Source organism: Epinephelus fuscoguttatus, linkage group LG17 (assembly GCF_011397635.1).
Source record: "Epinephelus fuscoguttatus linkage group LG17, E.fuscoguttatus.final_Chr_v1".
NCBI lineage: Eukaryota > Metazoa > Chordata > Actinopteri > Perciformes > Serranidae > Epinephelus > Epinephelus fuscoguttatus.
The window spans coordinates 9,919,708-9,934,200 of record NC_064768.1 but is presented as its reverse complement, the minus strand read 5'-3'; the positions used below and the strand labels follow the sequence as shown (position 1 = coordinate 9,934,200).

The following is a 14,493-nucleotide window of genomic DNA, read 5'->3' as shown; positions in this document are numbered from 1 at the left end:
AAAGTCATAGAATTGCATGACATACCCAGCTTCGAGAAAGTGTAGAGGGGGTATTAGCTGTTTACACCCGGTTGTGTATTCCTGGGTGTCCTGGCAACGCTGAAATATGACGTTAAAACAAACTATTCGGCTATTCTGCTAAAGTGTATGTACACAGTGTGCAGTCAGTAGCTTTACACACCCTAAAAACTGAAAATAACCGTCATCCAAGTCTAAAAATAATAAGGCGACATTGACTCACACGGGACTCAAAACTCTTCTGGATAACGTCTTGTGCTTGACCCATTTACCCACCATGTCATACACCAACCATGGACTGTCGCTCTTTATACTATGTCACCTAACTTTCTGGGCGTACATTTGTGAGTTTTTAGATGTCAATTTACATCTTTAATTTAATATTCAACATTGGCAATTACTCGCCATTACCATGACCTCTTTGTCCTAATCCTAGCCGCTTTTTACCTTGAAGCGCCAATGTGATGAGTACTGGCTAATCACTGCACACAGTGGGATCCATAATAGAGACACTCCAAATAAATTATCACTATTTCACAAAGGCAATAATCCGGGCAGACTGGGCATTTTATGAACTTTCAAGGACATTCTGACCCACGTTCTTTTTTATATTGCCAATCTGAGACTTTTAGCATTTTGACCTTATAATAAGTGCATATTGGGTAGTCACAAAGTACAGAGCAGGTTATGTGTTTTATATTGTTTTGGTTCTATACTCCAGCACACTGATGATGAAGCATTCAACCCAGTCACCAAAAGAAGGTGTTGGCATTGTACATTTCATACATATCATATCAATGTTTCCAAAGTGATGGAGTATATGAGCTGACTTTGTCATGTGGAAGTGGAGGGGATGGTGGATGGTCAGTCACCTAGACGAGACAACTGCCAAGCTGCAGACCACAGTTCGAGACCAACAAATGACAAAACCGGTTGTGATTTCGTGAGTCATTGCTGTGTTTCCAGCTGCTTTTTAGTCATCGAATGTGGGTGACTGTCTGTTTTTTTGGCAGGTATTGTGCCATCAAAACTAGGTTTAGCCAAAACATGATCTTTTCCTAGCCATTATTGAGTGTTTTGTGCCTAAATATAAGCAAATCTTAACCACAATGTTGTTGGAATGACAAGGTTAAATGTATCTGCTACATAATTACATGCAAATGTAATATATCTGTGGTTTGCAGAGACATTTCTGCCTGACTTTTCGGAGGCTTTTTTGTGTCCTTGAGGAGTTCATCCATGTCTTATTTTCGACAAAAAACCATTCAAAACTATGGTAACAATGTTCATATCAATATCTTTATGGACCGCTTCCCTCTCCGCAACACACCAGCACCTCACTGCAATAATGTGTGTTCTCCTTCAGTTCTTTAATGAACTGGTTCCAACAATGTTGCCACTGTGTCCCTGATCAAGATCACATAAAACTCATCTATAAAAGTTGTTTTATGTCTCCATCTCTCTAACAAAGTGTTCAGTGATGTGGTTTTCCTATCTATCAATATAAGTGTGTCTTCTTATTTTGATTTTCTGTTAAATGTTCAGTTTCAGTTGGTGGCTGCTGCTAACTGTGCAAACTATCCATTTCCTTTTATACTATTATTTCCAACAAACACACCATTAAGCTGCAGAGGCTGTAGAAGCAAAACAAACATTTGCATGAAATGTCCAGGATTGTCAAGTTAGCAACTGTCCTATGATCCGATACAAATAGTCAGATGTTTTGCAACCAGCTTTGTTTTTTGACTTTGACTTTGCCCTCCTCAAACAACACCACGCTTTATTGCTCTGTCTCCCCTGTGTTTAGTCCTGATTTATAAGAAAACCTGGAGCGTTGCTATAGACTCAGCCGACCTCACTCTCAGCTCACTCCTTCGCGCGTCTGAAGAGCACGTTTACAAAAATGAGAATATCAGCCAGAGTGAGATAATGTGCCCGGCACACAGCTAGCGTAATATGCTTTGATCTACTTCTGACACCGCAAATAATGGAGAGAGAAGGAGGGGAAGGGAGGGAGAGGGAGAGAGACAGCCAGAGGAGATAAGATGAGAGGAGAAACACAACAGGGAACACACCCACTTATGAAACCAGAAAAACACCGGGACTTTTTTGTTGGCTCTTCACACCTCAAGCTCCTGCTCGCGGAAACCCTCCACTCTTTCCCTGTCCTTATCGTTCCTCACTATCCACCTCCGTCCCTCCCCTGATCCCTCTCTGTCTGCTCGCCTGGCTCAATGACAATCAAAGGTCAAATGTCCCCTCCCTTAGTTAGTGAAATCCCCAGCAGCCTCTATCTGTTCTCGTACAGGAGCTGATGAAGCTTTGATGAGGCATTTACATGACAGAGGGAGCTGATTGTCCTCTGGTACAATGTGTGTGTGTCTGCATACATGAGCATGTGAAGGCAGGATGCACCAGCTGCATGTTTCACTTGATGGACAGTGATGATACACACACACACACACACACACAGAGGAGTAACCATGCTCTCTTTGAAACAGACAGCACAACAGTCTGAAGTGTGTCTCGTGGGTCTTAGTGTCTGTAGTGAAGAGGCTTCTGTTGAAGGTGTAACGCTGTGTGTGTATGTGTGCTGCTGTGCTTCCATCTTTATGAGGACCAGTGTTAGACCTTGAGACTGAGGACATTGTTGGAAAGTGAGGACATTTTGTTCTCCTACAAAGACTTTGATTATTTCAAGGGTTCAAGGGAATTTTGTGTATTAAGTAATTTAAACTACAATAATACTGCAGCCATTGTGCGTAATTTTCCAATATTCAGTAAAGGATGGAACAGTTTTTGGACATATTTGAGGAAACCATGTCTCAGCTTCAGGGTTCTGGTTAACTGACTTTTTAGAGCTGGCGTTCTTAAGAGATGCGCAGCCGATTTAAGTGCTGGTGACTGGCACATCTAAGCTGTGCTCTGATACAAGATGGTTATTTTTCTCCTATAGACCAAATAACAATGTTTGTTTACATTTACTTGTAATGTAGAGTATCCCTACCTCACATACATACAATGGAATGGCCCTGAGCAAACAGTGCCTCATTTGGTGAGTTTTTGCCCCCTAAAACAAGGCCCATCTTCAAAATATCAATATCAGTTTAAGTGTATGCTGTAATTAGAATATTTTCACCACTTTACCTTGTCGTCAAACAGCTCTTTCCGACGAGCCACCAGACTTCATTGACAAAAACACAGAACATAACAGTGAGTTGTTGGTCTACCACTGTCTCCATCAGGTAGTGTGTAAAGTGGAGAAAGTATTTCATATGTAGCATACACTTTATCTAATACTAAGTCTTTTTAGGTTGCTTAAATACATTTACTGCAGCCCCCATCTACATCAGTCTGTGTTAAGCTTCCAAGCTTGTAGATTTAGCTTCTCAAGACAAGACATCAAAGCCACACAGTACATATGATAAGCACAGCAGAAATGTCAGATAGGTCGGACCACCATGTTAAACTATATATCTTTAAACGTTACAGTTGCGGGTGAAAATTACAACAGAAATAAACACGTTGGCCATTTCGCATGCCTCCAGTTGAAATTAATTGCCAGTTGTCTACCTGGAAGTGACTGCTGTTGCCGTGTTAGCGGTGACTCGGACTATAACGTTGGTAATGTGCCTTTAGCAGCTCCGGACATCCGTCTCTTTACAACATTCAACAGTTGGGAGGACCCGTTTTGGTTTAAGCTTGTATTTAACTTAGAGGGTGAAAACTAAATAGCACAGCTTGATAACATTAGCACTAATTCCCATTACTTTTTGTTTATGTTATTTCAATTCCCGGCACACTCAGTGGTGTTTTTGGTAAATATACAGTGCTGAGATCAAAAAAGCTCTACAACTTTCCCCTCATTCACACATATGGTCGCAAGCTATCGAGGCGCTGTCCAAACCACTGGGAGCAATTTGGGATTCAATGTTGTACTCAAGAGCACTTTGATATGTGGATATGTTGTGTGGGGAACTTCAGCAATGTTAAATATTTTGGTGCAGTCCAGTCGCAAGAAGGAAATGTTGGCATTGTACATCTCTGCAAACCATGAAAATGTAACATGTGTCTGTTTTATATGTGTCAAATCAGCTGCAGACCACTGTTTGAGACCAACGAACAGCACCAGTTGTGTTTACGCGAGTCATCGCTGTGTTTGCTTTTGCTTTCTAGACATCACTGCTTCTCCTGCTGGGATTGTGCCGCCAAAACTGGCTATTTTAAGCCAAAACGTGATCTTTTCCTGACTGTAGCCAAGTGTTTTTTGTGCCCTAACCTAACCACACAATAACTACAGCATTGTTGGAATGTTATGTTTCAATGTACCCATTGCATAATAATGTGTAAATGTAACATTCGTGGTTTGCAGAAACATACAATGCCAACATTTTTCCTACAGAGATTGGGTTGTCACCCACCCATACTGATATTCCACCAATCAAATCATCAGTACCCTGTAATTCAGTCAATTAAGCTCACTCCCCCAATACCAATGTAGGGGGCGCTGTCACTGCAAGAAAACAATTAAAACTGAAATTTCTCATTTTAGGTCAATTTTCAAGTCAGACACACAAAGAAAGTCTACTGATTTTTCAGCCACAATACATTCTAATTTCAGTTGGACTGAAAGTTAATGCATTATGTCAACAATGGTCTTCACAAGTATAGCACAGAGTCGTGTGTGTGTCGCTACCGGCTCCGTTGACTTTGCAGAATTGACCTACATGTGCAGAGCATTCAGACTCACACCTGAGTTTAACCGAGCCCGGTTCTGACTCATCCTGCACGAGTCATGCCCCAAGCTTCCTGTGTGTGTGTGTGTGTGTGTGTGTGTGTGTGTGTGTGTGTGTGTGTGTGTTTGTGTGATACCCGGTATGCACTGCCTGCGTCTTCAGTTTATTACGTCGCTGCATGACGCATAGTAGCGAGAGACAAGAGGGAGGAGAGGATGGAAGGAAAGAAGGAGTGAGGGTGCAAGGAGGGAGGGGAATTTTCTCAGACACCCAGCATGCAATGACCTTAGTTTTATGTCAAGGCGGAGGTCGCTCTCTCTCTCTCTTTATCTCTCTCTCTCTCTCTCTCTCTCTCTCACACACACACACACACACACACACACACACACACTGCCTGTCCGGTGTCATCCATGTGGACACGAGGACGTCAAGCCGCATCTTATTCCGCTCACATCCCTGCTGCCTGTCTGTCCCGCCTCTCCCCTCCGCGTCTCCGCTCCAACACACACACTCAAAACACACACACACACACACACACACACACACACACACTGAGCTGTAATCCCTGTAGTAAACTATGCAGACACTACACCCCAAAAACAGACTCATAATGTCACCGAAAAAGAGCAGCAAATCACATTTGCAGAGCTGCAACTCCCTGCAGGATTATTCTAAAAGTATGACAGGAATATTGGAGGTTTATTTCTGCCGGTGCCTCGTTGCTCCAGCTTCATCTCTTCTTCTGACCCTTTTCTTAATATCTCCGCTATGCAAAAGCACAGACACGCATCCCTCTGTCTCTAATTCCCTCCCTCCCTCCATCCATCCCTACACATGGCAGAATATAAAGCGGTGTGTTCTTACTGATCGTCCGGGATCCTATGCAGCCCATGTTGTTTTACAGAGGCTCGAACAGCTCGGGGAAAATAAAATCCATCCGTCCAGCGGGCATTTCTCCCCGGATCTCTCTCTCTCTCTCTGCGCTTTCCCCTCTCCTCCTCTTCTTCTTCTTCTTCTCCTCCTTCTCTCTGTCTCTTCTTCACTGTTCTCCTCTCCTCCGTATGTGAGAAACAGAGAGGGTGTGTATGTGCGTGTCATCCGCGTCGCTTCCCCTCTCTCTCTCTCTCTCTCTCTCTCTCTCTCTCTCTCTCTCTCTTTCTATCCGCCGTCGTCACACACTCCTGTTTCCCTCTATCACTCTCTCTCCTCTTCTGGCTCTCACGCACGCGTGTATGAACACACGCACGGTTTCACACATAAATACAATCAAGCTGTCAAAGCTAGATTAGATACACTCATAATAAAACATGAAGACAAACTGGGTGGAGTTTCACAGCTGTGTGTGTCCTGTTATTTGATAACATCATGCATTCTTGGTTGTTTTTTTATTACTTGCAGATGTTCAATCAAACATGCTCTGATTTTCATAAAGTTATGGAAAAACTGATTTCACTCAGATTTTATGTCTCTGTGCATCAAAAAGTTGTTGCTACCTGCAAGTTGTTGTCTCTGGTCTCAACAGACAAATTCTTTAAGAGACAAGAAAATAAAAATAAAGTTATTCCGCAATTCTGCAAAAGTAAAGCCATTTCCGGTTTCAAACCAGCATGAACATTTAAAGCTTGAAAGCTGGGTAGTATCAAGACCTCTGACAGTTCATGACGCCTGCATTAAAGATTACCAACAGGTTTTATGACGATTGGACAAATGCTCATTTATGAAGGTACAAATCTCTACAGGGCCACTTCTTTGGAAACACTGCTGCTTCCTGCTGGTCATTGCAGAAATAGTTTGGGGCGATGCTTCAACGGCTCAGTTTAAAAAATCCACCAAGTTTGGTGATGTATGCATTGACATGACCCTAGATGATGCAAACCGATATGCTTACAAATGTCTCTTCTGATTATGAGATATAAACTTTTTGCATTTGTAGCACCCCCCAGTGGTCTATTTAAATGAAATTTTAGGGTATGATTTAGGTTTTTATGTGAACATTAGCTACCTACAAGTTTTGTAATGATTGGCTCAACGGTTATGGAGCTAACTTTTCATAAGCTTGGCCCAGTAATAATCCACAGACAGTTTGTTATGAATTGGACCTATTATTTAGAAGAAGATGTGGAAAAAAATGTGTTTTTCAAAAAATTCAAAATGGCGGAAAATTTCACAGTGGTGCCATTATGGTTCTTGAGGCTTTTTCATACAGCATATAGAGCCGCACTAGTGTGTCAAATTTGAAGTCAGTCAGATTTAAAGGGAAATTTCGGTTTATTTCAACCTGTCTCCTATCATCCTAAATTTATTTCAAGTGACTAGTGACGTAAAAATAATAGTTAGCATGTTAGCCGTTAGCCTAGATACAGCCGGGGCGCATTAGTAGCGTCAGACCTGTTAAAACGTAAGTGAATGGGCATACCTTCAAGTGCAAAGTTAGTCCACTAAACAAGCTTTTTTCCCACAAAGACCGCCTCATATCGTTAGGATAAATGTCAGAGAACATATAGAAAACGACATGTAAACGTGTTGTCTTACCTTACCGGTGTGGTGCCATGTTTGTTTATCATCTAGTGCTGCGTTCCAGACAACTGGGAACTGGGAAATTTCCTAGTTGAAATCTCCGAGTTCCCACCTCAAAACATTCCAGGTGCACAGCCACAAACATGAACACAAAATCCATGTGACCGTGACAAACTGATGTTTCTGTGGTGCACAAACAGTTTAACAGACAGTTTTACATTGTCCTAAAGTCTACCGTGTATCAGACGCAGCATCACCGCATCCACAGGGGCTGCCATATTTGTTTGTGGGTTAAGTGACGTCAGAGGTCGGAACTGGGAGTACATGGCTTTGGTACGAGTTCTCGGGTGGGAAGTTACGGGTTTGACTGCCGTTCCAGTGCACTTTCACGGGTTACAGGTTGTGAAAACACGAGTTACGGGTTGCCTGGAACGCACCACAGCTCTGCTTTCCAAAGCGCGGCCGAAATATCGCGAGAAAAAGCAGCGATCTCATAGCGTGCCTCAACAAGCAGCAACAGCTGGAAAGATACACTGACGAAGAGCTTCGTGAAACTGAAGAACGGAGGAGGAGAGAGAGAGAGAGGCGCAACAGGTAGAGGACAAGAGAGGAGGAATGGCTGCTGCAATGCTGCATAGCTCTGGAGATTGGTGGTGTACCTGTGAGGAATGCCTCTGTTGCAAGGAATGGGACCGGTTGCAGCCTTATTTTCAAGGTCTGGATGTGACCGAGGACGAGACACCTCCACCTGGAGTAACGTTAGTATCCAGCTGGGCTTTATCTAGAGCTGGCGAAAGCAGAGCTAGAGGGATAAACAAACACGGCACCACACCGGTAAGGTAAGATAACACGTTTACATGTCGTTTTCTATATGTTCTCTGACATTTATCCTAACGATATGAGGCGGTCTTTGTGGGAAAAAAGCTTGTTTAGTGGACTAACTTTGCACTTGAAAGTATGCCCATTCTCTTACGTTTTAACAGGTCTGACGCTACAATGCGCCCCGGCTGTATCTAGGCTAACGGCTAACATGCTAACTAATATTTTTATGTCACTAGTCACTTGAAACAAATTTAGGACGATAGGAGACAGGTTGAAATAAACCGAAATTTCCCTTTAAGATGTGAGGGACCCCTCCTTTCTAAAATAGAATTTTGAGCCTTAATTATAGCGCCCTCATATGGCCAACTGGCATCATATTTCTTGAACAGCATTTGCACACAACTTCCAATCACTGCTCAAAATGTCATGTGTCCAGAATGAACCATCTCACAGAAACTTGGGAAAACTTTTTTTTTTTTTTTTTTAAAGGAAAAACAAAGTCAAAGCAGAAACAATAGGAATTCAGCCCTTTGGGCTTGAACCCCTAATTATTATTTATATAAACCTACTTAAATCTAAAGCAGTCGGATACAACAGTCTTCAATACATCCTCCATGAAGGCAGTGGCACCGCTAAAGGGTAGCCAAGGTGGGCCACAGCCACCCTGATACAATCGCTGGCCCTCCTCACAAAAATCATCAAAAATACTGGGAGATAGTGATGAAGCCTAATGCAGCATTTTCTTTATTTTATGAGCCCACTAGATGGCGTTCTTGGTTTAAAAAGGGAGGCTCAAAGAATGGCAATTCAATGTGCTTTCAACCTTTTGTTGAAAAAAAAAGCACCATCTAGTGGGCTTATAAAGTAAAGAAAATGCTTCATGAGGCTTCATTTGGCCATCACTACTGGAAGGCCTCTGTGTGGTGTTTTTCAAGTTCAGAAGGCTTCATCCCAGTGACTGTTTTGTTCTGAACAGTGTTCTCCTTCAAATATAAGCTATAGATTTTTTTTTGTCTTTTTTTCATAAATCACTGACTTTGGACACCCTTTAAGTGTGGGTATGTGGGTTTTGTCAATATTTAAGCAATGAAAAGTATTAAAAAGAGCTTCTGACTACATTTTGTTACTCCAGTGGATCCTCAATCTGTGTGCAAAACCTCATATCTCCACCCACCTCCACTGCATGAAGTGCCTTGATAGAGCACCTGCCGCATACAGTGGAGCTAAAGGCAAACAGCAACCAGACATTTTCATTGGTTTCTTTGCTCAGGAAAAACTTTATGAAGGCTAATGTAACTTTCTGCCACCAGTCCACTGTGACCCCCAGTGCTGAAGTTTGCGCTGGCTGTATGTAAGCTTTTACAGCTGCTACTGATGGTCCATCACCGGAGCTACTAACTGTTCTTCTCCTGTAACAGTGGGGAGTGAGGTGTAGGGAGGTGTGCAAACTGGCTAATTCAAGTCTCATTTGTGGTCTTTTGCTCACGTCCTGAAAAGTAGTGATTTTGAACATAGGCAAGGAAGGCAAGGAAAAGTGGTGATATTTGTGTTGGACAATGAGCCTATCTGAAGAAGAATGCATCTCCTTACTTATGTAGTCTACAGATACACAATGCATTTAAACAGGATTGTTGTAGAACTCAAAATGTAATCTGCACAAATGTTAGTCTGTGCAAATTAGATATTTAATAGCATTAACTTTAAAATAAGATACCAGTATACCAGAATGTTTTTTGCCACAAAAAGCAGTTGTTTTTCACAGAGATGTTGTTGTGCTTTCAGCTGAGATTGTGCCCCCAGAACTGAGTATTTTATGCTTAAACATGATCTTTTCCAACCATAACCAAGTGGTTTTTGTGCCTCTACATAACCACAGTGTTGTTGAAATGTAAAGAAATATAAGGTTTCAAAGTATCAATTACATAATAAAATACAAATGTAACATATCCGTTGTTTGTACAATGCCAACATTTTTTTCTGGCAATTGGGTTGATGGTTTTTAATCCCGGTACTAAATGGTGACTCAAGAAAGAAGCTGTTGTTGTTTGTTTCCAAGTGACAGTTGGTGAGGGTCTCACATCAGCTGTTTTTTCACATCATCTACATCTGACCACTTTACCCTCATATTTTTCAGTTGTTTGTAATGTTGGTGAGTTAGATGTTTGGTGTTGTTAGGAACCCCTCGTTTTCATCACCATGCCAAAGTGTCAGCCGACGGCCTGAAATGTAAATCCGCTCATATTACTGTAAACTAGTCCCACTACATGAAAAGTAGTTCCTACAGCAAGATCTTGTGCTCTCAGCCTCTGCCTCCTGATGATCTGTCTGATGTATAATTTTTAGACTCACCACTGCAGGATCTGAATGTTTTATTCTGCTCCAGTAAAAGCAAGCAAGCGTTGATTGGAGCAATATCTAATGCATGTAATATGTATCACACTTCAGCCTGTCTTAGTCTGCAGCTGGGCCTTCCTCTCTCTAACAACGCACTACAGCTGTTCTCCTCCTCTAAACATGCCTGCCCTCCTCTCTGCCTCCTTCCATCTTGCTGTCACACAATATGAATATGAAAACACAGTGATTATTCAGCTCTAAGGAGTGCAGGCGAGGAAGGACAGCGCTCCAGACTCTATTAACTCGATCTCCATCTCTGACGGAGAACAGAAGTACAGCCTTGAACTCCACGCTGTGAACTGCACACTCCATAAATGTACAGACGACTCGGCTGCAGAGACACAACAATGACTCGCGGAGTTTTTCAGCTTGAAAACATTTCAAAAATTCCTTCCTTTGAAATTCCTCCAAATTACAATACATTGTTTGTCATTTCTCTGTGCCTTCAGAAATCAAGTCAAACCACTGCTTTGTCACTGCTCTGTCAAGTGTCCATGCAAGGAAGAAGATGATGTTGGCCAATCAGACGACTGGAAAAGGAAATTTACGGAAAACTACCCAGAGCAGTGACCAGAGCGTATTCTGATGCCTCTGTTCCTCAATATAATGGAACAGTAACTGAACCTTTATGTGTGAATATGAAAAGCAGTTGGGGGTTTAGTGCCTTGTCCAAGGGCACCTCAGAAGTACCCATAAAGCTTACTGGCACCTCTCCAGCTACTAGTCCATGCTCCGTACTCGGTTTGTACAGGGACTTCTCAAGCCAAGTCCCTAAAGATTGAGCTACTGCTGCCAAGTTAGCAAGGTTAGAGTCAGCATTATTTTAGTCACATCTGCCATTGGACAAAATTTCGCCTCCTTTGTAACACCTCATAAAGGAGATAATGCTGCACACTCTGACGTCTCCAGCCAAAAACTCATTTTCTCCCTGTCTACAGGGAAAAACACTGCAAACAAAATTTCTGAAAATTTCATCCTAGTCAGTAAAATAAATGTTGTGCATATCTGCAAACCACAGATGCATCACAGTTGTATGCGATTATATATCGAATATGCTGAAACTCTATATTTCAACAATGCTGTGGTTAACATGTGGTTAGACTAAGGCACATAAAACACTTGGTTATAGTTTGGAAATTATCATGTTTTGGCTTAAAATACCCAGCTTTGGCGGCACCATTTTTTTTGTTGGTCTGTAGCTTGGCAGGCGTCTCTGAGGTGTCACACCATCTACCTCTGGATGACAAAATCAACTCATATACTACATCGCTTAAGAAACATTGATGTGATATGTATGAAACTTACAAATGAAGCATATCTGTGGTTTGCAGAAATGAACGATGCCAACATTTTCTTCTGGTGACTGGGCTGGTTTGGGCACAAAAGCTTCTTGGTTTGTGAAAGCCAGTGACTCATCCATTCACTTAGAACCTTATTTTTGTGTCTGAGGCCCATTTTGAAAATGAATTTTTTGAGTTTTGGTCTTTTGTCCACAAGCAAATTGCATTTTATGTCACCAGAAGCTGACCTTTGGTAAGACTCTGTCCAGGGTGAAAATTTTCCAGTCCAGTCACCAGAAGAAGATCTTAGCATTGTGCATTTCTGCAAACCATGGATATGCTACACTGTACATTTCCTAAGTATTGTTAGTGATTTCCAGTGACATAGTGTATCGGCTGAATTTGGCATCAAAGAGGTTGAGGGGATGGTGGGTGGCGTGACACCATGACAAGACGCCTGCCAAGCTGCAGACCACTGTTGGAGATCAACAATTAATAAAACCTGTTGTATTTAACATAACCAAGTGTTTTTTGTACCTAAATCTAACCACGTGTGAGGCACAGCGTTGTTGAAACGTCAAGACACATAAAGTTTCAACATATCCGCTACCTAATAATATACAAATGTTATGCATACATGGTTTGCAGTGTTTACCGTAAATAGACATTTAGAAAATATTAATTTGGAAGGTTTAATTCAGCAGACTCAAACTGTTCTGTCTTAAAGTAGTCCCGTCTTCCCCCGATAACTCTACAGTAAAAAGCTGCATCATCCCCTCAGGTTTTATTAAAAGCGGCCTGTTGCTGTGGCAGCTCTTCATCTTGACTTTTAATTATAGCCGCTCCATCAGATCAGGCAGCAAAATTCTGCTAAACGCCAGCACACGGTGCCAAAATGTGTCATCCTCCCTCTGTCGTCACAGCTGTACCAGCACAGGCTGAGACATTTGACAGATTTACAGTCTTCACCGTGATCCTGACGTCATCCAATGGGGACAAAAAAGATAATTACTTTTGCTCCATTGACTCAGCATGAACCAAAGTTCTGATTTACCTCCATGACAGCAGTCATATTTCAGGAGTAGAGGTTATTTCTTTCAAACAGTGCATAATCTCATTTGGAGAAATCATTTTTTGTCTGTTTCAGTATCTGTCCTCTGTATCTGTCCTCAGTCTCTATGTCTTTATTTTGAGTTCACAGTCAACACATTCATCAGCTGAGAGTTGCTTGTGGATTCTTGGCCCTGTGATGCCGCAGCTTTCCCCTGCCGGCTTATTATGATGGCTGAGATGTTGACAGCAGGGCACAGTAATGGATACCAACCCCCACCACCCCACTCCACACTGTATGGAGTCCTCGTGAATGTAGTTTCGTCATAGTGGCACCCATGCTGTTCACTGTTAGAGCCAACAGAGACTCTGTAACAATTAACATAAAATCAAACTAGATGCGCTTCAGCCGCACAGTTTTCCACCATACAAAATGTATCAGATTTAAGGCAATGCTAAGATCATAATTAAGCTAATTAACACTTGAGTTAGTCAATACAATATTTATGTTATCACTTTTATCATTAGGGTTGTAGCAATGATGTGGGCCAGACAATTTGGTTAAAATCAATATATCTTAAGAAACTACAAACTAGAAATTTCCACTTTAGCTTCTCCAGTGGTAGTATCCAAAAAATTGTTAGCCTAATGCATGCCTCTTTTTTCAATCAAAATCACAGAAGAGATAATCAAAGAGATGTTTGTATGTAGTGGTGGTGGCACGAAATGTGGTAAAATTCTGTGCTGGCCACACAAAAACGATGCCAGTGAAAAGTGAATGAGGATGTTTTGTTGCGATGGACAAACAAATTAAATAACAAGAGCAAGGAATCAGACTGTCAGTTGATGGGTCAAACAAACATGGACTTTCAACCAGGAGAACAATACTTACGTCCCATCTGAAACCAAAAGTCAGCATAGTCACGCGACATTAAGAATGCACTTTATGTAGCTACTTTACATAACTACACAAAGAACGTAAGTTTATGTCACATATGTTCCAAATGTAGCTATTTTAAGTGACACCACAATCTTTTTCTAAGCATACACAAGTATTTTCTTTGTTCTCTAAACCTATCAAAGTGTTTTTCTTTCAGTAAACCTAACCAAACTGCGACCACTTTAGAACCTTAACCACGTTAACGACATGTTTATAACTGTGACAATTTGTGATTGACTTTGCATTGACTTTGTTTTCATGTTGCCAGCACAGAATTTTAACATATTTTGTGCCCAACATTACGTAATATGTTGTTAAAAGGTTGTGTGTATTTCATGTATTTCTGTTAAACTGGGCTGTGTGTTCCATGTTCCAAGTGAAGTCACACTAAACTCTCAATTTAGATAAAATTAAAACTAAAGTAACTAATTTTGTGAGTTTTTAAAGGTATACTTTGCAGGATTTCCTACAAAAATAACAGTCATACAAAAGTAATCCCTCTCATGCATCAATTAGGACCCATTAGAAGTGTGTGGTGGTGTATTTATTTGACTGTGTTCAGGACGTTCCTGGGCACAGTGTGCAGGTGAGGTTGAGACTTTATAAAAAGGTAGTGACCAAGTGCCTGTGAGCAGCACTCATCCAAGAAGAAGCTATGAAAATTGCAGGCACAGCACTCAAGCAGTCTTTCTTAGAATTACATGGCAACCACAGACTGTATAAAATAATAGATGTA

General features: G+C 41.5%; 1 protein-coding gene across 6 annotated transcripts in view; it reads right to left on the bottom strand.

The window, feature by feature from the left end:
- LOC125905079 (mediator of RNA polymerase II transcription subunit 15-like) overlaps positions 1-6,013 on the bottom strand; it is a 96,321-nt gene extending 90,308 nt beyond the window's left edge. For 3 of the 6 annotated variants that reach the window (XM_049602899.1, XM_049602901.1, XM_049602902.1), the window contains exon 1: positions 5,619-6,013. In XM_049602899.1, the coding sequence (XP_049458856.1) occupies positions 5,619-5,646 (28 nt within the window). In that variant the 5' untranslated portion in view covers positions 5,647-6,013. The remainder of the gene's footprint in view (positions 1-5,618) is intronic. The other 3 variants (XM_049602900.1, XM_049602903.1, XM_049602904.1) reach the window with 3 other exon arrangements.
- Between the last annotated feature and the right edge of the window lie 8,480 nt (positions 6,014-14,493).